Below are 26,224 nucleotides of genomic sequence, written 5' to 3' on the forward strand. Positions count from 1 at the left end.
GTTACGCTGAGGTCTGTCTGTTTTTGCTATTTATTTTGCATTTTTGCTTCTGCGGCTCTTTTTGTTTTGTTTTTGTGACTGTGTGGAACCCAGTTCAGCTACCGATTGATTGTGTGATGGCAGTACATTGATTATTGCTTTCATTTTATGGATCAATGGTCTCGTTAGATAGTAAAATTCATGTTGAATGGCTGTTTTTGGGGTTGTTTTCAAAAGTCTGGAACAGATTAATCCATTTTGCATTACTTTCTATGGGAAAGTGTGCCTTGGTTTTGGAACGCTTTGGTTTTGGAACGGACTTCCGGAACGGATTACGTTTGAGAACCAAGGTACCAATGTAATTGGCTCCCCACTTGCCAAACAAAGGCTTGCAATTAGATTCCCAGATATGAGCCGCAAGCTCATAAGGAGACCATTGGGCAGACACAGTTGGTGGGGTGGGGTTGGCAGTGGTGCTGAGTGCCTGGCTTTCTGATGCTGAGCATCACTGGCTCTTATGGAGAGCGAGAGGGGAGAGGAGTTCAGCATGGTGCAGACACAGTGGCAGGAGCGTCAGATTGGCTCTAACACCGCACTGACACCATGCAGGGCTTGCCGTGCCTTGCCCTCGACACCCCTCCACACCCCAGCTTCAGTAAGTGGGTGTGAGGCAGATTTGCAGTAGACAATGCAACCTTAACTCAATTCTTAATACCCTTCACTTAATACCAGGGGTTAGCAAACTTTTTCAGCAGGGGGCTGGTCCACTGTCCCTCAGACCTTGTGGGGGGCCGGACTATATTTTGAAAAAAATAATAATGAACAAATTCCTATGCCCCACAAATAACCCAGAGATGTATTTTAAATAAAAGCACAAATTCTACTCATGTAAAAACATGCTGATTCCCGGACGGTCCGCGGGCCAGATTTAGAAGGCAATTGGGCCAGATCCGGCCCCCAGGCCTTAGTTTGCCGACCCATGCTTTATACAGTGGTACCTTGGGTTACATACGCTTCAGGTTACAGACTCCACTAACTCAGAAATAGTACCTCGGGTTAAGAACTTTGCTTCAGGATGAGAACAGGAATCATGCTCCGGAAGAACGGACCTCCGGAACGAATTAAGTACTTAACCTGAGGTACCACTGTACTGCTCTTTATTATTATGGGTATCTCCATAGTCCATGAAACAGGCTCAAACCACCCCGCAGGCCTCAACTTTAATACAGATAAAATTCCATTTCACCCCTACTATTCCTACAAAGACCTTTTAGGTGCTTTAATAATATCATCATGCCTCCTCTTCCTAACTGTTTTTTCACCAAATCTTCTAGGAGACCCAGAAAACTTCTCCCCTGCAAACCCCCTAGTTAGCCCACCACACATTAAACCAGAGTGATACTTTCTCTTTGCTTACGCAATCCTTCGCTCAATCCCTAATAAACTAGATGGTGTTCTAGCCCTTCTATTCTCAGTCCTTATCCTATTAATTATACCCATAACCACCTATCAAAACAATGTACTTTATCCTATCGCCCACTATCCCAAGCACTATTTTGACTTTCAATCAAGCCACTACCTTCTTGTCTCAATCCTCCTTCTGAAATATGAGAGTAATAATATTGGCCTATTTAGCAGGGGGGTTGTAAGGATTCCTGCAATGATATATATGAAATGTCACAAGTAGGCCATGCATCCTCCAGTGGTCCTCTTTAACTGGAGATATTAAGCATGCAAATCAATAATTCTTTCTTGCTTGGACTTCTTTGAATGTTTGGTACAGTTAGTGAACGTGGCATGCCACAGATGTTTGGGACTTGCATGAGCCCTAAGCAGCTTGCCCAGGGGTCAGGGATGCTGGGAGTCTGAATTTTCCCTGACATTTTTGTAATTTCCATCTGGACACTGTAATTTCCACCCAGACACAGCAGTATTCTGGATATGTTCGGGCAGTTCTGGAAGTAATGCAACCCTAAGCTGTGTGAATCATCTTGTAATGAATTTCAGAAACAGACCTTTCTGTTGTTTTCTCAGTGAAGTCATTGCTCCAGCTCTCAAATCCTATATTTCTGAATAAGTTATTATATTTTTCCGTCTGTAAGACACCCCCATGTATAAGATGCCCCCTATTTTGAGAGACTCAAATTTAAGAAGATGGGGGGGAGATGGCCCAGAGTATAAGATGCCCCCTAATTTTTGACATTATTTTTTAGGGGGGAAACTTAGTCTTATACACGGGAAAATCTGGTAATTGATTGCTCACTTACCCCCCTCCCACTACAAGCACTCACTAAAGTTGTAGCTCAACTGTGATATATAAAGAGTTAAAATGGTGTCTTGAAATCCATGATTTTTTTAAAAAGCAGAATGTGAGAACATGTGGCCCCATGTGAGAACTGGATACTCTTAAGTGGTTTGTGACTACAATGTGGAGTAGGAGGAAAAAGCCATCACGAAACAGAATATCATTCAGAGAAGAATTTTATTTGTTGTGACTTCCACATTTTCTCCCCCAAGAAAATTGGGAGGGGGTGGTAATCGATTTCTGCATCCAAAACAGAGGACATGGAAATTGCCTGTATAGTTTGGAACTTCATTTTCCAATTATACTTTGCTCTCAGCGAAACTCCCCTTGATCTCAATGGGAGCAGCACCACAATTTAAGCCAGCGATGGGGAACCTGTGGAGCCACCCCATAACAGCAGTGCACTATAAGTATACTTGTTTCAAAAGTGCTGGAATGGGGAACTCTCTAGAATTCATTGGCTATACTTGCTGGGGTGATGGGAGCTGTAGTCCACAACAGCTAGAGGACTGGAGAACCATTTTGGTTCAACAGGCCAGATCTTTATCTGCCACCATCCTACAGGCCAACTTTGACAGGTGGGTGTTCCCTGTCAAAGTTAGTCCATGGAACTTTGGGGTAAGATAGCAACAGAGCAGGATTGAACTCCTTGCACATCAGCTGATGAGTGGGCAATTTAGTCCTGATTTATGCAGGGTTCAGGTGCCCAAGAGAGTTGCCCATAAGGAACCCTCTTGCAGACTTGAACCAAGCAGGACTCAAGGCATCAGCTGGTTTACGGGGAGTTCAATCCTGCTTTCTGCAAGGACAGGCTGTGTGAGCAGCTGAGCCAGCCATGTTGCTTCCTGGGCCAAACCTGACATCACATACGATGTCTGATGTAGGGCAGGTGGACATGGTTTTGGGGGAAAGGGTCTCATGGGCCAAATCTGGCTGGAGGTTCCTCATCCCTGATTTAGGCTGTTGATGTGGGAGGTGGGATGATGCACTTGCAGAATGTGACATCATCATTCCATTCATTACTGCTGGATTTAGCAGCCAGTTTGGTTCTTGGGAGATAATGATCTCATCTTCCCTGTCTCTTCTTTACTTTATCTACCTCTGTTCTGGGGGAAGGGGTGGGAGGAATGGAGATGTGTTCAGGCAGTGATGACCTTGGTTTTCTGAGCTTAGTTTCTGACACTTCGTCTGGATGTGCTTGTTGTCACGCTGTACGATGATTTCAGGGCACCTGAGCCACCACCAGAGGAGAAGCTGAGGCCTCCGCCGCTGCCCATTCCACTTCCCAAGCCAATTCCTCCTCCGAAACCATAGCCACCTCCACTGCCATAGGAGCCACCAGAACTGGAGTTGAGCACAGCTGTAGGACACCAGGGAAAACACGTATTAAGCTTTGATACAGTAACAGTGTGGCCTCTTTTTGGGGAAATGAATTTCTAATAACAAGGGACTGTTTCCAATAACATGGAATGGGTTTATTAACTAGGGCTCAGCAGAAACTGCCCGTTACCTTTTCTATGAGCTTTTGGGCACTCTTTGCAAAAACATTTCAATTCCCCTATCTTCCTCCCACATCCAGCTAATATTCCTTTTTCTAAGAGATGACATCATCTTGCCAAATCTGATTGGCTACATAGTGCTGCAGTTGTTATCCAGCTCACTGAGTGATCCCTGAGGAACTAGGGTTACCCATGTGACCAATCCAGGAAGCAGCACCAAGCGAAAAACACTTTTGATTGTGGTCATACGCTATTCGTTTCAATAGCAATCTAGGCCCCAACTGACACTCCTAAAGGTAAAGGTAAATGTACCCCTGACCATTAGGTCCAGTCGCGGACGACTCTGGGGTTGCGGCACTCATTTCACTTTAGTGGCCGAGGGAGCTGGTGTTTGTCCGCAGACAGCTTCTGGGTCATGTGGCCAGCATGTCTAAGCCACTTCTGGCGAACCAGAGCAGCGCACGGAAACGCCATTTACCTTCCCATTGGAGCAGTACCTATTTATCTACTTGCATTTTGACATGCTTTCGAACTGCTAGGTTGGCAGGAAGCAGGGACCGAGCAACGGGAGCTCACCCCATTGCGGGGATTTGAACCGCCGACCTTCTGATTGGCAAGCCCAATGGTTTAGACCACAGCACCACCCTCATCCAACTGACACTCCTACCAGGTAGCAAAGATGGGAATCTCCCCCGTAACTGCAGAACCTCTAATGATGGAGGAGGAATATATTTTAAATAGTTTTATACACAGAATTTGGTGGTTCTGACCAGATCAAGCTTTGCTCACATTGAGTCAATTCTTATATTGAGCAACTGCTTATATCCAAACAGCTTGTGCATTTTTGGTTTGGTTTGCCCAACTTAATTATACACAAAATAATTTGAATTAAAATTATATGGTTATATGTATAAAAGAGTCAGACCTGAGGCTGCATTATACTTGTGTATATTCATATTAATACACACATATCGCATATGTATTAAGATTCTACCACTTCTCTATCTGCTAAGCAGTGCTTACAGTAGGCTGTGCTTGCCAAATAGTCCGGATGTATTATGAACAATTGTGGTAGAAGGGGAACTGAAGGGAGAGAGGAGGTGGGAAAAACAAACTTACTCATGCTCATAGAACCAACTCCATCACCAGCCAGCCTATTGAGAAAAGAAATCAAGAGCTCCAGTTAGTTCTTAACTTTTAATGCCTGAAGGATTATAGATCTTGGCAACAGAAAGGGAACACAAAATAAATGGTTGTCTATATAAAATATTCAGAAGAGACAGCTGTGTGCCTGTAAATAGCGACTGATAATTAATGGACACGTTCCAGTCCTGGGGGGAACCATTTGGAACCGCCCTGCTGGATCAGGCTACAAGTCCACTTCGCCCTCCAATCTTCTCTTTCCAATGCCAGCCAGCTTGGGCAAGTGGCCTGCAAGTGGAAAGGCAAAATTGAAGTAATAATGAACCAGGTGTGCCCTGTATGGAAACAGCTTGCACAAGCCTTAGTGGCATGTGAACTGTGGAAGCACAGTGGGTAAAGAACAGTCCTGTCCCAAATCAAGAGATCTCAGCCAGGCAACCTTATGATTTTTCGTGGATCAATTGATCAGTCACATTTGTGTGAATTTGCAAATGGGTAAAACCAGCAGTTTGAACGCAAGAAGCAAACTTTGCTTTTGGATGATGTGTGCATGCACTAGAGCAGACAGCAGCTACGCAAGACATTAAAATAGGGTGATGCCCCTCCTAAGATCTTACAGGACACGCCACCTGCACTGCTTTAAAAGTACAGTGGTACCTCGAGTTAAGTACTTAATTCGTTCCGGAGGTCTGTTCTTAACCTGAAACTGTTCTTAACCTGAAGCACCACTTTAGCTAATGGGGTCTCCTGCTGCTGCTGCACCGCCGAAGCCCGATTTCTGTTCTTATCCTGAAGCAAAGTTCTTAACCTGAAGCACTATTTCTGGGTTAGCGGAGTCTGTAACCTGAAGCATATGTAACCTGAAGCGTATGTAACCCGAGGTACCACTGTACATGTTTTAAAAAGCAATTATCTATTTTAAAAATTTGCTGCTTGGGAACACCTCTTCAGCTTATTGCTTTTAAAATAAACAATGGGTTTTATCCCATAACAGTAATACCCAGAGGAGACACATTAACATGAATGATCATGACTAACTGAGATCCATTCATTTGAATGGGTCTGCTGAGTAGGAGCTAGCTGGATGCAGCCCAACTGAGGCTAACCAATCGATGGAGCAAACATTGCAGCCCTAGTGAAGAGGTTAGATGATTTGAGCATGGCATCTGGCACTCACCGGCTCTCCTCTCCTTCCAGCAGCTTCCTGTAGGTGGCAATCTCAATATCCAGAGCCAGCTTGACATTCATCAGCTCCTGGTACTCCCTCAGCTGGCGGGCCATCTCTTGCTTGGCTTTGTTGAGAGCAGCCTCCAGCTCTGCTAGCTTGGCCTTGGCATCTTTGATAGCCATCTCCCCACGTTCCTCTGCCTCAGCAATGGCAGCATCGAGTTTAGCACGCTGGGGGGGAAACCAAGGCGTAAGATTGTTTAGAAGTTCTGCCTCTCCATCACTCTGCCCCAAAGGAGAAAGAGCAGCCCAAATGGCAGAGGTAAAAGCTATGGTTTTCCCAGTAGTGATGTATGGAAGTGAGAGCTGAACCATAAAGAAGGCTGATCGCCAAAGAATTGATGCTTTTGAATTCTGGTGCTGGAGGAGACTCTTGAGAGTCCCATGGACTGCAAGAAGATCAAACCTAGCCATTCTGAAGGAAATCAGCCCTGAGTGCTCACTGGAAGGACAGATCCTGAAGCTGAGGCTCCAATACTTTGGCCACCTCATGAGAAGAGAAGACTCCCTGGAAAAGACCCTGATGTTGGGAAAGATGGAGGGCACAAAGAGAAGGGGACGACAGAGGACGAGATGGTTGGATAGTGTTCTCGAAGCTACCAGCATGAGTTTGACCAAACTGCGGGAGGCAGTGGAAGACAGAAGTGCCTGGCGTACTCTGGTCCATGGGGTCACGAAGAGTCGGACATGACTAAACTACTAAAAAACAACAACATGAATTGCATGCAAAAGTTTCCAGGTTCAACCCCCAGTGACATCTCCGGTCAAAATGGTCAGTAATCAGGTAACCAGAAGGACCCTCTGCCTGAGAGCCTGGAGAACCACTGCCAGTAGGGTGGGCTCACAAGCCTCTGCATAGAGCGAGGAGAAAAGAGGGCATGGATTGGCATAACCTTGGCATGTGCTAATTGGTATGCATAGCTCACCATTGTAGGGACGACTGTGGCTGGGTTGCCAGTGTGTGCCTGCTCAGCCTGTTGTCCTGGCACTAACTGTGGGTGGGCAACTTCATGTCCCCTCCCTGTTCAGGGCTCTTTCTCTTTCAACTTGACTTGGGTTGTACAGCTCTCCAAACACAAGACTGCCTTCTGCAACTTGGGACATACGGTCACCCTACCCACCAGACAGAACGGAGAGCACTGGCCTAGATGGGCCTGTCGTATGACAATGCAAAGTGTCCTCCTATTGCTACATGCCACCTGTTCCAGTCTCCACAGCAGTGAGAGATTCCAGGCATGGGTCTGTTTCCTTGAGAATATGAGGCACAGCTGAGGCTGTGGTGCCTTTGTGATAATGGTTCCTTTTCACATACACCCAACCTGAGCCTGCCATGGAGGATTGCACAGCATTCATACCCCAAGAGGTGCTGGCTTCTCCCATAGTAGACACAGCAGTATCTATTCAAAAAGACACTGGGTGGTTTCTCTGCTCCTGCCCTCAATTTGTCATGTCACTCTTAACACTCACACCAATCCACAGGGCCAGATTTAGGTTTGATAAGGCCCTAAGCCAGGCATAGGCAAACTCTGCCCTCCAGAGGTTTTGGGACTACAACTCCCATCATCCCTAGCTAACAGGACCAGTGGTCAGGGATGATGGGAACTGTAGTCCCAAAACATCTGGAGGGGCGAGTTTGCCTATGCCTGCCCTAAGCTACTGAAGGTAATGGGGCCCTTAATATGTCCAGCTGTTCTTTGTCAACAACAAATTGTTGCTGTTTTTTTGCGTTGAATATATGCTATATGGTAATTGATGGACCTAATAGGTATATAAAGCCATTTGCGCATAACAAAATATGTACATCATAGGAGCCTACACAACACAAAACACTGTTGCTGTATGTAGGTTTTATTTGATTTGATTTTTATCTTATATTTTGGAAATGTACATACAGGTTTTTTTCCTTTAATTTTTTTTTGGGGGGGGGCCAAGATAGTGGGGCCCTAGTAGAGACATCACCTTGCCAACAAAGGTCCGTATAGTAAAAGCTATGGTTTTCCCAGTAGTGATGTATGGAAGTGAGAGCTGGACCATAAAGAAGGCTGATCGCCGAAGAATTGATGCTTTTGAATTATGGTGCTGGAGGAGACTCTTGAGAGTTCCACGGACTGCAAGAAGATCAAACCTATCCATTCTTAAGAAAATCAGCCCTGAGTGCTCACTGGAAGGACAGATCCTGAAGCTGAGGCTCCAATACTTTGGCCACCTCATGAGAAGAGAAGACTCCCTGGAAAAGACCCTGATGTTGGGAAAGATGGAGGGCACAAGGAGAAGGGGACGACAGAGGATGAGATGGTTGGATGGTGTTCTTGAAGCTACCAACATGAATTTGATCAAACTGCGGGAGGCAGTGGAGGACAGAAGTGCCTGGCGTGCTCTGGTCCATGGGGTCACGAAGAGTCGGACACGACTAAACGACTAAACAACAACAAAGCTATAGCTTGTTTAGCTTATACATAAATCTGGCACTGCCAATCCACATTGCTCTTGGCTTTATCTGTGATAAATAGGTCCCACCTATTGTTGCCTGCACTCCTGCCAACCTAGCAGTTCGAAAGCACGTCAAAGTGCAAGTAGATAAATAGGTACCACTCCGGCGGGAAGGTAAACGGCGTTTCCGTGCACTGCTCTGGTTCACCAGAAGCGGCTTAGTCATGCTGGCCACATGACCTGGAAGCTGTCTGTGGACAAACGCCGGCTCCCTCGGCCAATAAAGCGAGATGAGCGCCGCAACCCCAGAGTCGGCCACGACTAGACCTAATGGTCAGGGGTCCCTTTACCTTTACCTGATTGTTGCCTGCTAAAATTTCCCTTTGTTGTGCTAATGGCTCATTACCCCGGGCTAACATCTCATACAGTCCTGACTTAATTGACTTTTGATACTTGGATAGTTGGTTCATAACAATATATAGTTATATATATATATAGGTCCGTATAGTTAAAGCCATGGTTTTCCCAGTAGTGATGTATGGAAGTGAGAGCTGGACCATAAAGAAGGCTGATCGCCAAAGAATTGATGCTTTTGAATTATGGTGCTGGAGAAGACTCTTGAGAGTCCCATGGACTGCAAGAAGATCAAACGCATCCATTCTGAAGGAAATCAGCCCTGAGTGCTCACTGGAAGGACAGATCGTGAAGCTGAGGCTCCAGTACTTTGGCCACCTCATGAGAAGAGAAGACTCCCTGGAGAAGAAATTGATGCTGGGAAAGATGGAGGGCACAAGGAGAAGGGGGCGACAGAGGACGAGATGGTTGGACAGTGTTTTCGAGGTTACTAGCATGAGTTTGACCAAACTGCAGGAGGTAGTGGAGGACAGAGGTGCCTGGCATGCTCTGGTCCATGGGACACGACTAAACGACTAAACAACAACAACAACAACAATATATATTGCAGCAGGGGAGTGCATGGCCATGCTGCAACAACTGCTTACAATCAGATTGCTGCTTGTAGGAGGCAAAGATGACTGAGACTAAGATGACTAGCCAACTGCATTGCTGCCAATGACTCATTTATTTCTTGCGCACCCATTGCTCTGTTATCAGTACTAGACTCTCCTGTAATGCAATGTAAAGCGTGCAATGCAAATATAAAGGAGAGGAAGGGCGTATTGCTGAGCATCTGGGCTTCCATTCATTATTCAGAGGCGGTGAATTGGGTCTCACTGTTTGCTTCGGTGTGGCTGTTTGCTGGAGCCGCCCTGCCCTAAAGCCAAACAAACACTATGGGGAGTGATTCACAATGGCTTATCTCCCCAGCTTTTGAGCAAGCAAGCTTTCTGGTTAATTCATCATGAAATATCCAGTCCTTGCGGGTACTCATCAGCACAATTACCGTACTTTAAAAAAAGTACAAAAAACCAACATGTCATTCACTCAGCGAACTGCCAATGATTGACAGAAGACAGAAGGAAAGAGTAGTAAACTTCCTGGCCAGAACTGTCATGGAGCCAACATTCATAGGAGACCTGCAGGATCAGACCAAAAGGCTACCTTATCATAGTGGCCAATGCAATGCCTGTTAATGAGAAACCCACAACTTTAAACTGAAATTACAGTTCTTGAGCACGGGTAGGCAAACAAAGGCCCGGGGGCTGGATCTGGCCCAATCGCCTTCTAAATCCGGCCCGTGGACGGTCCAGGAATCAGCATGTTTTTACATGAGTGGAATGTGTGCTTTTATTTAAAATGCATCTCTGGGTTATTTGTGGGGCATAGGAATTCATTCTTCTTTTTTCAAAATATAGTCCTGCCCCCCACAAGGTCTGAGGGATGGTGGACTGGTCCCCTGCTGAAAAAGCTTGCTGACCCCTGTTCTTGAGGGGGGCATCAGTTTCTTCCAGGGGTGGAGGAAAGGGAACTAACTCTCTCTCTCTCTCTCTCTCTCTCTCTCTCTCTCTCTCTCTCTCACACACACACACACACACACACACACACACACACCCCAAGTTGGCAATTATAGAAGCACAAAGTCACAAGAGGTGTGGGGAGTGGGGCCTGTTTGGCCTATGCAGGGACATCCCCATAATTCATTTAAGTCAGTGGGAGTGTGTTGTATCACGGAAAACCCCACAAAGAGTTCTTTCCATCTACTCACATGATTTTTCACATTCTCAATCTCAGCCTGCATTCTAAGGATTGTGCGGTTAATCTCAGCAATCTCATTCTTCGTGTTCCGCAGGTCATCACCATGCTTCCCAGCACTGGCTTGCAGGGCTTCATACTGAGATTAACAGAGAGGAGAGATGCTGTTGAAGGTGCAGGTGGGATTTGTTGCAGCAAAACAGTCTCCCTTCCTCACCACAGGCTCTTCTTTCTGGTGACAGGGCCAGTGCCAAAGACACATGGTGCCTATAGGGCCGCATTTAACTAAATAATGTGCTAGTGCAAGAGGATTTCTCCTGGCACCATTGCCAAGTCTAGGGGGTGGGCACAGGGGGAGGAGAGGGAGAGAGCATTCTGTTGCACAAGGAGAAATTTGCACTGATGGAAATTATTTGCTTATTACTGCAGTGAATGCAACCCATTGTATGCACTCAGGAAGAGTTAATGTGTTTGTGGAAAGAGGAAAATGAGTACAGAAAGAGATTACAAAAACGACGTTACCCTTTCATTGTTACAAAGATCAGTTCATCTGTCTCTTTGATTATTTGTGTGAAGTATCCTGAGTGCATTAGCCAACAGGCATCACACAATAACACAATGCAGAGGAGGATGAGGAACAATTGGTTAAGGTGGAAATTATGACATCAAAATGGGCAGATCAGAGAGCCTGAAACTATGCACTTCCATTATAGAAGTCCTGGAGGCTTTAAAAGGTAGTTGTGATCATCATGGGGAGGGGGGTCTCCTTTGTGGATAAGGCAGCTCCTCAACAAGATCAAATCAGGGAATGCAGCAAATATGAAATGTCATTGACTTCTCATTAGTCAAGACTGTAATTGGTAACCAACTCATTATGGGAGGATATTATTCATATCCCCAAACAGTTGTTTCCTTATGAGTTCATCTTTGCCACCATGGCTCACCTTGCTTTGATACCAACTTTCTGCCTCAATCCTGCTCTTATTGGCAATCTCCTCATATTGAGCTTTGACTTCAGCAATGATGCTATCCAAGTCCAGGTTTCGGTTGTTGTCCATCTGAAGCACCACAGAAGTATCTGAGATCTGGTTCTGCAGCTCACGCAGTTCCTGGAAAATTAAAGAGATGTGCATTCATTGTCTGTTATCCTTCTTAACATCCTGCCTTTCCTTCAGATCAGGAACCATTAGGGTTTATGAGTAACAACATTAAAGTCTGGCGGGTAGAGGGAAAGACACATACACACCCCGGGCAATTTCAGCAGGCATGTAGTGGGAGGGCGGGGAGCCCTGTTGTGCAATCAGAAGACCTTACACAAGGCTTCTGCTGACAGGACTTCTTAAGGGAATCCCATCCTCTATCACTTTCATCTCCCTTGGCTTATTTTCAATTTGCATTTAAAGTCTTAAGGGTATTTCTTCTTAGTGGCAGTATTGAAAGGGAGGAAGGGCACTCCGCTGCTACATTTTCCTTGCCCCTGCAAATCACTGAATAGTTCCCCACTTTTGCCAGAATTAATGGTCATGTGAAAGTGTGTGCCAATTTAACCCAGGTTTCATTGACACAGAATGATATCTGGAGCAGATTTGGAGCCCTCCATTTTTCAGGGTAATCCTGATTCCACCTGGGGGAGAATCTGGAACCAACTCTTAAAGCACAGGTGGGTCCTCCAGATGTTGCTGGACTACAGCTCCCATCATCCCTGACCATTAACCATGCTGACTGAGGTTGATGGGAGCTGAAGTCCAACAACACCATGAACACCCTCTCGTTCAAATTATAACTCAAAATGTGCCAATTTCAGCACACCAACTTTAACTTCCCTTTTGGGGTGCCTGTGGTGATAACTGAATGATTCATCTATTCAGTTCACCACAAGGTTAACATAGCTGCTTGCACGCAGCATTTTAAAGTTGCTGCAAAATGGTGGACATAATATCCAGATAAACCATTATTGCATCTTTATTGGTTATGCGACTTAGAATGCACAGAGAATAATGGAGACAAATGTCCCACTGAAGCCCAGACACCAGTTTCAATTATCAACTGGTACAGGCTCAGAGGTATTATCTCCTCCTGTTCCTGCAACGTGGCCTATACTGAGTTCACCCTGCCACAAGAATATCAATATTAAGTCATTAAACCAACAAGATCTGCAAACTCCTTTTGACTTTCATCTGCTGCAGATGAGAAACATGTGAGGAAACCAACCGGATATGCTAAGCAAGGGCCAATTGTCTTCTTCGCTACAATACATTACTTAACAATACTTTTTTGTTGTTCCTTGAAAGGACGCATGCAAACATAACCATGTTCTTTTCTTTTTCCTAACCAATGTTAGAATATTTAAGTCAGGGTCTGAGCAAAAATATTCCCTCCCATTTTAAGAGCTCAATTTGGGAAGGCGGCACCTGGTTCATCTGCAGAAGCTTCCAGCGTTCAATCCATGGTATCTCCAGGTAGGGCTAGGAAAGGCTACCGTGTGAAACTCTGGAGAACTGCAGAGACCTTCACCATCCTAGTGCCCTCCAGCTATTTTGATCTACAACTCCTGTCACCCCTGACCATTGGCCATGCTAGCTGGGAGGCTGATGTGAGTTGGAATCCAACAACATCTGGAGGGCACCAGATTGGAAAAGGATATCCTAAATGGTGGAAAGAGCATAGAGAAGTTTACTTACATTTTCATAGAGTGCCCTCAGGAAGTTTATCTCATCAGTCATTCCATCCACCCTGGCCTCCAACTCCACCTTGTTCATGTAGGATGCGTCAACATCCTAAAACACAATCAGAAAATCAAGTTTGATAACATAAAGGCACATATTTACATGTATGGTGGGAGTGTCACCCATTGGCAGTTTTGGGAGAGATGGTGTTCCTAGCAAGAATAACAAAGCAAGAATTGATACCAACCCCTTTGTTAGCATTACTGGAGATATGAGATGGGGCCAAATGCAGATGGTTTGAATAAAGAATAGATTCTCTAATTGCTATTTGCTGTCAGGATGGTTATTGCAAGAAAATATTTAGAGGGATCAAATAAGGATTTATGGTACAGTCAAATTTAGTCCATAGCTATTGCTGAAAAATAGGAATTAGTAACTTTGCAGTTTTAAGTGAGACTGTTGTAATACATCAAGGAAAATATCCTGATATTTATAAATAAAATAATTATGGTTTTTCCCAGGGACTGTGAACAAAATTACCCACATTTGTATTGTGTGTGTTTTTAATTTTAATTGGCTTTCATTATTCTTGTGTATTATTGAAGTATATGTTCCTTAAATACATAAAATAAAGAAAACCAAGTACACTGAATGAGATTTCACTGGAGTGAGGACTATGGTGAAGAGAAAACTATTGTCACCTTGTGCAACTGATGGAGAATTCCACCTCCATGTACCAAGAGTTAATCACCCTCGGACTGAGGGTGATCTATCATCATCAACAACATTATCATCATTTTATTTGTATGCCGTCTTTCCATAGTTGAAACTATGATTAAGGCGGCTTACAACATGACAAGATCTACATAATTACAAACATAACAGAAGTCATAAACAATAAAACACATCAAAAATACACAACCCAATGAAAACAATTTCCACACAAATCATAAGATCTAAAATTAAAGATACCGACAATAATATCAATAACGGCAATAGCTGTCTCAACCCCCCGAAAACAATACTCCAGCCCAGGGATTTGTTCAACTGCCTCAGCTTTTGTAGCTGGAGTCAGTCCGCACTCCACTCTCCCAGGCCAGATGGGAAAGGGCCAATAAGGTAGGGTGCAGGTCTTCCAGGGCTCACAGCCAAGATGGTCTCATTTAAAACAACACAGATAAAAATTAAAAACAGTTTAAAAGAGGAGCTCTCGGTGCTAAGCCACAGCTGCAGTCCTTGTGAAGCCTGTCAAGCCCCGCCCCAAGCCAGGTGGAAAGAGGCAAGGGTGGGGCCCTTCAGGCCCTCAGCAGGCAGTCCAGGGGTTGCCAACCTTTTTTGGGTCTGTAGGTGCATTGCCAACCTGGAGAAATTCTCCTAGGCACCACACATCAACCAAGCACACACAGCCATCTATTCTTTTGGTTACAACAGTTAATTTCAAGACTAACTTCAGTAGGAGGAGGAGACACTGTGGGCTCCAGGGAAGGCTCTGGGGGCACATGTGTGCCCACAGTCACCACGTTGGCTGCCTTTGCCCTAGTTTGTTTCCAACATTGCCAACGGCCTGTTTGACTTTGGGTAAGTCACCTTCCCTCTTTGTGTGTCTTTTATTATTCTCCTTGTCTATCTTGTCTGTTTGATTTGTAAACAAAGGGAAGAGAAAGGCCGTGTCTACACAATGGAAAATGTGCTTTGGGTGTCCAGCCCAAATAATAAGGAAGCGTGCGCAATATTCAGTGTGATTCAGTGCATCAGAGGTGCCCAACAATTCTTTCTTTACTGAAAATGATCTTCAAAGGTGTTGGAGCATCCTTCCCCCAGTAGAAGTCGAAGTCTGCAGCACACTGATCACTCTTGAGAAATGATTCTTTGGCCTTTCCATCTCCCCCACCTTCCATGAATGTAAGCCTGATCTTCGTTAAGGTTGCTTTTTCTGAATCTTTGCTGCATTCGGTTCTAGCTCCTACAAAGAGCAAGTGGAGCGGTGATACAAAAACTGTACCACTTAATATTGCAGGTGGGGAGAACATCACTGAATGCTTCTCATGGGGCAAGAGGAAGACCCTATGTATGGGAAGCTAGCATATCAGGGAGAAGGCAAGTCTAATTTTCTATGTGCATTGTGGGTTTTTCCAATATGGACCAACATTTAGCTATGTGACCCCTCATCTCCACTTTGTAGTGCACCGTCTCAAAACAGTTTTGTCGCCTCCTTCACTTTAGCAGATCTCAATTCATAGAGAGCTGCAGAAATACTACTGGTAAAGCTTGCATCTTGAGTGTGGCCATCAAGGCACACAACCAGCCAGCCATAGGTTTTGAGTCAGAACACATATGATTACCAATTTCACTGTGACTAAAAAACAGTTATGGCTTCTCACCTTCTTGAGCACAACAAAGTCGTTTTCTGCTGTTGTGCGCTTGTTGATTTCATCTTCGTATCTGTCAGGAAAAGGGAATTAAAATACATCATTTAAATGTACATGTAGGTTAGTAGAATCATAGAACTGTAGAGTTGGGACGGACCCTGGGGAAGATCTAGTCAAGCCCTTGCAATGCTGGAATATGAAGCTCTTGCATACATGGATCGAACCTGCAGCCTTGGTGTTATCAGCACCACGGTCTAACCAACTGAACTAACAAGGCAAAAATCATGGCACACAAGCTCCAGATTGCAGTTCTGTTCTCAAGCAAATCAAGACCATTAACCGTATTTCATCTCCCTTCCCTTTCAATGACAACCAACTTTCTCTCTTTCACTCTCCTCCCTTTGCAGAACAACAACTGTACTTTGTAAAATATTCCTTCATTCCAGATTCTCCAGTCCTGAAAGCTACTAATTAAGTTGGGCTGCAGAGTTTAAAGGGTGAAATCCTGTGGCCCCTGGGAGAGCATTCTTTTCCACCTTTTCAAACTTGGAGATGGAGCACTGAATGTTTGATCCAGCCTCCCTGCCACCAGGGAAACTGGCAACAACATGGCCCAAATAAAGGTAAGATTTCTGACATTGGTATGGCCAAAATGGATGTGTGCTAGTTTGTGGTTCAGGGATATGTTGGGGGGTGGGGATTTGGTAACAGCTTGGTTGTTCCCACTAAGTTGGTCCAAATCTCTCTTGGGAATTTCCCTCCTGGTGCCCCCAATGAAGCAAAAAAGAAAAGAATACCCCTAAGAAATGGATAGAGAATTGCAGGAGCACCTCCAGCCTGCTTGTGAGAGTCCAGCAAGGCTGAGGGTGAAACCACCTTTGAATTTCTCCGCCCACCAGTCTTAGCACTTTGTCCTTAAATCAAATAAATTCTAGGCACCAATTACCTGCAATATGCAACATCAATATAGCGTTCTGGTTTAGCCTTTGCTACTTGGCTGTCAATTTGAGCAAACTTGCCAAATGCGAACACAACAAACATCTGTACTTTTCATTTTCAGGAGCAAAACTACAATTTGAGCAAACTTGCCAAATGCGAACACAACAAACATCTGTACTTTTCATTTTCAGGAGCAAAACTGGTCTGTTCATAATTGCAAAGGTGTGTCCTAAATCTAGGAAGCCAGTTATTTTGGATTTGGAAATTTGGAGATTGAGGGAGGGAGAGAAAGATGTTGCTCTAAGAAACACTTTTACATAGCTAGACCAATTTCACAGCATGGCAGGAAATGCAAAAGATGGAAGAGCAAGATGGAATGGAAAAAGTGTGATGATGAACAATAATAATAAAAAAAACCTTTGTGAAAATTAGATACCCTAAGTTTCCTGACATGGGGGAAAAAAACATGAAAATAGTGCTGTGGTTTGCAGCGGCCACAATTTCTTCTGCTCTTAACCAAGAAGAAACACTATTCAGACTCCACACTGACAAGCACAAGATTCAGTAGGTACAAAATGGATGATAACTAATCAGGCAACCATCCTTCTGAGAAGCATCTAAGGATTAGAGTTGACCTTCAACTATGTAAGAGTCAAGAATGTGGCACTGTTTCAAAGAAAGAGGAAGAAACAGTCGTCCCCTCCCTTCTCTCCGCTCTTGAAGGCGGATAACTGGTTTGGCAATGGCCCTTAAGCATAAATACCAGAGGAGTGGAATGGATTTCAGTTTCCATAATTGGTCAATACTGTTGCAAAACCCCAAAGGCAAAAGATAGAACAATAATATTCTCTGCCCCTTCAGTGCTGCCAGAGCTGCATAAGTGGGGCTGTTCCTGTTTGCACTTCAGATGCCTGCCAGTGTCTTTTCATGAGGTTATTGGCAAGAGAGAGAGAGAGAGAGAGAGAGAGAGAGAGAGAGAGAGTTCAAAGGCCTTTGTGCAAAGATAGTGTAGTTAAGGGCAGGCCTTCCTCTGTGTCATTTACAGTGTTCGTGTAAACGGACTTTGCACAGCCATCATGACTTCAAAGTACTTCATATCCCCCTCTCTATTGTCTTGTTGGTGCTTGTTGAACAGTTTCCTCTTTCAACAAGCCTTCTCAGTGGAGATTGTTATCCTATCTGGCCTCTTGCAAACAACCGATTTTATATATGCAATATTTTAACTTTTTATATGTATGTAATTGACTTATATATGTTTTTAGTGTCTTGTAAGTCACTTTGAGATGCACCACAGGAAGCAATTCATAAATTGCTGCTACTACTACTTTTGTTTTTGGCAAATTATTTCCACAATATATATAATATCAAATCTAGCCTAGAACCCTTGGCTATTGAGCCAGCATAGATCACATAGATTCTCACCCCCCCTTTTGATTTTAAAATACCTTGCCCTTCCCTGAAGGAGCTTGTGCAGCACATATTAGTCTCAAGAACAACTCTGCAACATTGCATAGAATGTAAAAGGAGCTTCAGACTGAAGGCCCTTCTCATCCAGCACCCTGGTCTCACAGTGGCCAACTAGATGTCTATGAGAAGTCCACAAGAGGCACATGGTCACAACACCTCTCTCCCCACTGGTGCTCCTCAGCAACTGGTATTCAGAGGCAAAGGGGTCTCTGGTGGTGGAGGAAGAACCCAGGCAGCATGGCTAGTAGTCTTCTCCTCCATGAATTGGTCTGACCCCACTTTAAAGCTATCCAAGATTGTGGCTATCACGGGAAGAACAACCTTGGGCCACAGGCTGACAGATGCTGCATGCACACAAGTGATCTGGTGAACAGGATTTCTTTGAAATATGAAGTAGCACTTTCACAACTAAATGTTCTTCCATGTGGTCACTGATCAGCTGAGCACAGGTCCTGCTCAGGTATCAAAATTTGGCAACCCTTATATGCATTCTGTGAATAAGACTTGAATGGAGTCCAGAGATTAAGGGTGGGATGGGGGGGGGCAGAAGGTAGATTAGGGGCTTACTGGTAGATCTCTGAGTGATTTCCAGCAAATCACTAAGGGTTTCTACTACCAGCTGCTAAAACAATAGCAACTCCCTCTCTCGTACCTACGCTCTTCTGAATTAGGCTGCTGAAATGAAGAAAGCTTAAGGGGAAAACCAGGAGTGGATTTGTGAGTCAGCAGACTGTACACCCAGTTCTGGTACCCTGTTCTTTAATTCTATGTTTGCTCCTTATCCCTCTAGCAAATAACAGAGTGGATCTCACTATCTTGCGCTCTGCCCACCCCTGAAAATAAAGAAAGGCTACCCTGAGCAACTTTGGTATAAGGCGTGATAAAATTGTACTAAAATAAATGGATTGGATCTTGGCTTCACTCTCAGTGGAAGCAGCAGCCCCCGAGTTCTCCTCAGGGCACATTCCACCGGTGAATAAGATAAGGTGATTTTTGTCTATTCCTCCTTCCCCACATCATGTGGACTAAGGTGCTGAACGCTGCAGGGGAGATGAAGAGCAAAAGGCACTTCCCTTTGAAAAACCTAGGTCTCCCACATCTACAGATGGACAAATCTGTCAATTTTGGTTTCTCCACATTCCCAAAGAAAGTCTTCACAAAAATTCATCAGCATTTCCATGAGAATTTCTCTGAAGAGGCACATTTCTGCAGAGCAGATTTCCCAAATGCAAGACATTTCTGTATGTTATTTTCACAAATGCATTCATTTTTATGCACACTTGTATGTGCATTTTTGAACATGTAACTTGGCAGGGGAACAGCATTGCCAAATTCGGAGAAGTGTGAATTTTGTCTTTCGGTTTGCATTGTATTTCGTAAACAACACATATGGGAAGTTCACCTTAAACTGATTCAAATTACTCCCCTGTCTTTTTAGATATTACCCATGTCTATGTTTCCCCAATAATATTGTTGGCAGCCTGAGCGCAGCTAAAGTTGTCTTCACACTTGGTCTTTGAATCATCCCTGTTTGAAATCACAAGGCAAGAAATATGAGACTGTTTCAAATTCACTTATATCAGAGGGGGAAAAACTACTCCACAAATCTATATCACTTTTATAGGATGCTCATTGTCATAGCTCTCTCTTCCTTCCCCCAAAATATTGTGGGAGCTGTAGTTTTGCTGAGGCTGCTGAGAATTCTCTACATTGCATATCTTTAAGTACGCCCTTCTCACAGAACTATGTATCCCAGGGGTGACTGTTGAAAAAGAATGACTTTTATACCAGTTTAAATATGCATTATAGATATGCCCTTGGTTCAGGAAAACGCCCTTTGATTGTAAAGCATTGGCAGCTGTTTCAAAGGGGTAATTCAGATGATTAATAATATAGCAACCCTAACCAAGCCCTACCCAGGGTCGCTGTCTCTCTGCACCCCCCCCCAGTTATCCTAGCTATGCATAATACGGCTGCACCTGGGGAAGGATTACTAGTTATTGACTTTTCTCCTCTGTGGGTCACACCCTGGGGGTTTATCAGTACTGTTTGCTTTCCGTTCCGGTCTGAGCCAGTTTGCCAACTCATATATATTTTAAAGCACTATAGGTGGGGCGGGGGCTAGGGTGAGGAGTTGGTTCCCATTGAGACTTCCTCTAGGCGCATGAAGGACCTCTTGTACAAGATCAAACTGCCAACCTTTGCTCCGCTCGTCTCCATGGAACTCTTTTTAATAACACCAGGTGTGTTCCTTTGTGAACTGCAAAGTTTGTCGACAGATACAACGTCTAAACTCCCCCCCCCCACCGGCCTTGTAGCAATTCTTTGCCAAGGGAGAGGGAAAGCCAGGGAGGGGTGGGAGCTACCTTTCACTCACTCGAATTTTCCTCTTTGAATTAATTGCACAAAGCAGCTAATCTCAATTGTTAGAGGACACGAAATGCACACACATTGCTTTTTAAATGCGTGGCCGTGCATGAACGCAGCATATGGGTACACAGTGAAAGCGTAACAGCTGAAACTTGATTTACTAAAGCTTTAAAAAACCGGATATGTGATAGAGCAGGAGCTTGGTTTAAGTTCTGTAGATTCAGGGTGCGGCATAGTAGTTAAGAGGGCTGGGGAGTGGTCTGGGGAGAGCTGAGCGAAAATCCTCACTCAACCTTGAAGCTGGCTGGGCAAGCTGGGGCCAGTTACTCTCTCTTGGCTTAGCCCACCTTGAGGGGGCAAATAATGGGGGTGGCTACAGATGGAATAAACCATCTGAGCTGGAAGGGCAGGGGCAAAAAGCTATCTAACCCAACTCTGTGTTGTGACTGTGCGGGGAAAACATTTGATCCACAACCTCACAGATGACACCTGACCCTCCTAATACAAACCAGAGAGAGGGAGAGGCAGGGAGGGAGGGAGGGAGGGAGGGGGAGAGAGAGAGAGAGAGAGAGAGAGAGAGAGAGAGAGAGAGAGAGCCTGTGACAACAGCCCCAGAAGAGTCGTGCAACTAATCCAAAGGCACATAACGCAAAAGGAAGTAAAACACCATCACAACCACCACCACACACATAACAATCTGCAGACCACAACTGAATCCAGAAGCCAAATCTTGTTAAAACTGCTGCTAGGGTAGACGTGAGCAAGCTTTTAACCTTAAGGTCACTGCACCTCTCTAATAAGTTATGTATACCGGGAAATTATTAGAAGATGGAGGTGTTTAAGCCCATAAACCTGCTGGAAATTCCTTCTCCTGCCATATGCCAAAAAAGCTAGCCGGATCAGAGAAGAAGGCTTTAACCTAGCCCAGCAGGACTGCTTTTCATGCACAGAGAGCTACAGGTGTGGGAGAGGGTAGCATATGGGTGAGGGTAGCATTCAGACATGCGATTTCCGCTCCACAGCCTGAAATGTTGAAGTCCATAGTGGGCTGTGCCACACCCAGGTACTATTTCGGCATGAGGAAATCAGCCCTAAGGCTTGATATTTAAAAGGCAAATCAGGAGAGCTTAATGATGTCTCATGTGACATGCATGCAGGCCCATTGGGAGTAAACCATATATTCTTTCTAAATTTTTGACACATACCCACACAATTTCCGCTGCTGTTTAATGTTCTTGCACTTTAACAAAAGAGTAAGTCTCAATCTGAAGTCTCTCCTCTAATATGTTATTGCTTCTTATGTGGCTGTAGAGTCCTCTCATGTCTCATTATAAGAAATACCTCTCAATTTGACATCACAAATATGTTTTTATCAGCACAGTCCTGCTGCCCATCCCAGATCGACTCCAGAAGATTTCCACGACTAGCTTCTAGCAAGGTAAAAGCCTGCTTTTTAACCAACCAATACCTGCTATACCACCGACGGGGAGCCTGTGATCCTCCAGATGTGGATGGATTCCCAACTCAGCAACATCAGCCCCAGGAAGTATAGCCATTGGCCAATGATTAGGTTTGATGGGAATTGTAGTCCAGCAATACTTGAATGATTGCAGATTTCCTAGCCTTGTGTTATACAGCCCAAGTGTTTTCCTTGTGCTTTTTGTGGTTATTGCCAATGTATTACATTACTGCATTCTAATATTTTTCTTTTTTTAAAAAAATGCTTTTGTAAACTGCTTTGATACATTTTGGTGGTAGAGTGGTATATAAGTATTTTTAAAGTTAAATAAATAAATAAAATTCAACTAGGTTGGAGACATGTTTGTTCAATCATTCTTCCTGGAACTAATGTAGATAAAAACTGTGGATGCAGCCACCATGGATTCCCATGAACACAGAAACACTGGGGTGGTAAACCTTTCCAAACTCCAGATATTGGTGAACCATAACTCTGGCCAACAAGATCTATGGTCAGGGATGATGTAGTTCAGAAACACTGGACTCCTGCAAGTACCCAACCCTGGCTGAAGCAAAGTCATTCTGCTGCTATCCTCTTCCATACCTTTAAGTTTATGACATTTATTTAACACCCTTATCTTAAGCAAAATATGTGTCCACATGAATGCACTCTGAGGTCCTGCTCCAAGGATGGGGAGCAGGAGCAGGTACAATAAGGGACCATGCAATGTGTGGCTTCCAATGAGAAGAGTCTAACAAGGATGCAATCAAACCATTGCATCAATATTCGGTTTGGGACGCTCAATGCCAGGCAGGCAGGCTTCTGGCATCTATGCAGGAAGGAGGGGGATCACAACGAAATATATTCAGACACTAAAAGGCTACCAGATCTTGGGTGCTTTCAGTCAAGGGTGGGGAACCCGTGGCCCTCCAGATGTTGCAGGACTCCAGCTCCCATCAGCCCCAGCCAGCATGGCCAGTAGACAGGGATTATGGGAGCTGTAGTCCAGGAACATCTAACAGGCCAAAGGTTCCCCAACCCTGCACTTACCTGGGCCCTTGAAAGCACTCCAAGATTATATATGCCTGGTGTTGCCTGTGCTAGGTTTATTGGATACCCAGTGCAGTTTCTTAAACAGTTGATTAATTTTTTGCATGCTTTGGAAGATGCAGCAAACCCTCATACTGAGGTTGCAATTCTCCACTCATTTACCTGGGAGGAAGTCCCATTGAACTCAATAGTTTGTAGTTTTGAGCAGACACTTGCATGCTCACACTGTTCACAGCATGAGAGTCATCTCAGGGTATCTCTGCATAGACCTGCTTAGAAGTAACCCCTAGCAAGCTCAGTGGGGCTTGCAGCAGTCAAGGGGGAAAAGAGGACAGGATTTCTACACCTTTGCAGGTTGCATTGGGTCACATCCACACCACAGATATAATGCACATTTAATGCATGTGGCTTCCTCCAAGGAATCCTGGGAACTGTGGATTGTTAAGAGTGATGGGAACTGTAGCTCTGTGGGATAAATTACAGTTCCCAAGATTCTCTGGGGAAAGCCATGTGCTTTAAATGTATGTTGTGTATGTGCCCTTAGAATAGGGGGATTCAACAGGTGTAGCTTGCCTTGCCAGCTAAATCTGCCGAAATCCTTTCTTTGGTATTAACTGTTAAAAATGCAGGAATCCTGACCTCTCTTTTTGCACCTGACAAGCCTAGTGGGAGATATTTTGGAGTATACGTGCAGAGGCTCACAGTGCACAATTACAGTTGCTTGGGAGTTGGCCCCACTGAAACCAATGGGACTTGCTCTCAAAAGAAACGTGCATAGGATCGCAGCTTTAAGCTCTCCCATTTAGAGCCAGGTGATGCTTTGTGAATGGGCCACCTGAATCTGCTCATCTCTGCAAAAACCGTTATGAATACATTACTTGTTCTTGAAATCCTCGACAAGATCCTGCATGTTCTTCAGCTCTCCCTCCAGGCGTCCCTTGTCATTCAGCAGGGCATCCAGCTGCCTCCGCAGGTTGCTGATGTAGGCTTCAAAGAAGGCAGGGATGTTGCTCCGTGTGGTCTTCTGCTCCTGCAGGAGGTTCCACTTGGTCTCCAGCATCTTGTTTTGCTGCTCAAGGAATCGGACCTGAAAAAAGCCCCCGAGGCAAATTCCATAAAGCCTGTCATTCTGCCAGCAGGACTTGAAATACCACAAAACAGTAGAAGATTATGGCCCTTCATGCCTCTCAGCTCTTAGACGTGGGGGTAGATGGGGCTGGGGGAAGGCGTCCTCCGAGGAATGTAGATAGATGAGGGCGTGGGAGGAAGGAGATTCACTGATTATTTGTGGGAGAGGAACAGCTAAAACTGCAACATTCTGGGTAAAACTATGCTGAAAATGGAGATTTTTCATATCAAGTATTTGCATTTATCAGGTGAGTGAGATCCAGAGCACAGTGTAAATAGTAGAATCTTGGATTCAGGTACATGTTTTGCAGAACTTTTGGACTTCCGATATGTATTTAGATTTCTTTTGATCTACATCAAGATTGATTAACTATACCTTTTACTGCATCCCCCCCTCAAAACAACCCAGTTAAGCCTGTGACTGATCACTGATTCCACCCCCTGCCCCAGGTTCATCATGCCTAAACTCACAGCCTGCTGACTGCATCACACTTGCAATGGGGGAGGGATGTGAATACACAAAGTTACTGGGACTCATTGTGTGTGTGTGTGTGTGTGTGTGTGTGTGTGTGGACATAATACTTCACAGGAAGTCAGTGTGGGCTGACTATTAAATTCAACACATTTCTTCTTGGGTAAGTAATGCAAACTCTACTGCAATGTGCCATGAAGGTTAGGGCTAATGAATGCTTGTGATATACCACAGGGTAACAAATAAGATACTCCCAGGTATCTGAGAGAACTAAAAATTAAAAAAAAAAAATGGTCGAGGAGCTAGAAGCAGGTGTAATAAAACATGTATTAAAAATAATTAAATGGGTGATAGACTATCTTCATGGGGTTGCAATCTGTCCTCTTTTACCTTATAAAGTGTGGTGCACTTTAACAGAGATTTATTGATCAATCATTAAAAGAGGTGAAGCTTCAGATTCATTGACATTTAAAAAATAATTATTATTGAACCTATCAAATCCTTTAACTGCCTTAATTTCAGATGTCAGGTTCAGAGAACTGAAGCTGCAGCGAGCAAAAGATCACTGTATCTATGTTTTACTTTGGATCCCCTTCTCATTCCACTTTCCCCAGTGTGGGGTGTGCTGGTCACCGTCTTCACAACATAAGGGATTAAAAGCCATCATGTTGAAGCTGTGACAGCAACACACCCTGCTATTAACCAGGCAGTGAATAAGGGAGATTCCCCAAGAAAGCAATGGCAGGTCATGTTGGTCATCGAGTTACAAATCAAAAGCAGAGAACAAAGGCCAGGTGCTGCTTCAAATAAACATCTAGCAGAGCCACAGTTGAGTTTACAACAAAAGACAACGCTTCTAAGCAAAGCACAGCCATGACCGCATGAGGCCTATAGAGAAGCTCCTATGGATTGCTGGGACACTAGAGAAGGATCAGAATAAGCTACGTCTAGCTCACCTTATCGATGAAGGTTGCAAACTTGTTGTTGAGGGTCTTGATCTGTTCCTTCTCCTCCTTGCGCACCTTCTGGATGGTGGGGTCGATTTCCAGGTTGAGGGGGGACAAGAGGTTCTGGTTGATGGTGACCTCTTGAATGCCTGCGGGCGAAAACCCTCCACCATACATCCCTCCATGTCTGCTGGAACCGAGGGCGCCGTAGGAAGACTGGACGCTGTAGGAGCTGGCAGGGGCAATCCTCCGGACGCCAGAACCCAAGTTGTAGAGGCTGGAGCTGCCAAAGCCCCCCGGCTTGCTAAAACTGCCGCCCCCTCCGATTCCACGAGATGAAGAGACGGAGCTGACTCTGACCTGGGTGAACCCACCAGACCCGGCCGCTGAGCGGGAGCTGTAACCAAATTTTGACATGGCCTATTCAAGCAGGGCTTTCCTTATTTCGGAGAGAGAGAGGGGGTGGGAAGGAACAGCAAGTGAGGCTCAGAGGAGTTAAAGAGAGAAGCGTCCCTCTGAACCTGCAGGCTGGCACTTCCTCTCCTTTTATCCGTTAGAAAGAGCTTGGGGGCAGAGCAGGGATCGTTTTACTGCCTGGACTGGGTGTGTCTGGCGGCCGTCCC

The 26,224-nt window shown here is 44.8% G+C and overlaps 1 protein-coding gene across 1 annotated transcript; it reads right to left on the reverse strand.

Moving 5' to 3' along the window:
* Positions 1-2,442: 2,442 nt before the first annotated feature.
* LOC114593010 (keratin, type II cytoskeletal cochleal-like) lies at positions 2,443-26,224 on the reverse strand. Its single transcript, XM_028721472.2, has 9 exons — positions 25,611-26,224; positions 23,933-24,141; positions 15,782-15,842; positions 13,416-13,511; positions 11,679-11,843; positions 10,748-10,873; positions 6,104-6,324; positions 4,903-4,937; positions 2,443-3,644 (listed from the first exon to the last, which is right to left on the reverse strand). Exons 1-9 carry the CDS (start codon positions 26,016-26,018, stop codon positions 3,454-3,456), a joined length of 1,512 nt encoding a protein of 503 aa, XP_028577305.2. The 5' UTR covers positions 26,019-26,224; the 3' UTR covers positions 2,443-3,453.

This window comes from Podarcis muralis, chromosome 2, assembly GCF_964188315.1.
Source record: "Podarcis muralis chromosome 2, rPodMur119.hap1.1, whole genome shotgun sequence".
Taxonomy (NCBI): Eukaryota; Metazoa; Chordata; class Lepidosauria; order Squamata; family Lacertidae; genus Podarcis; species Podarcis muralis.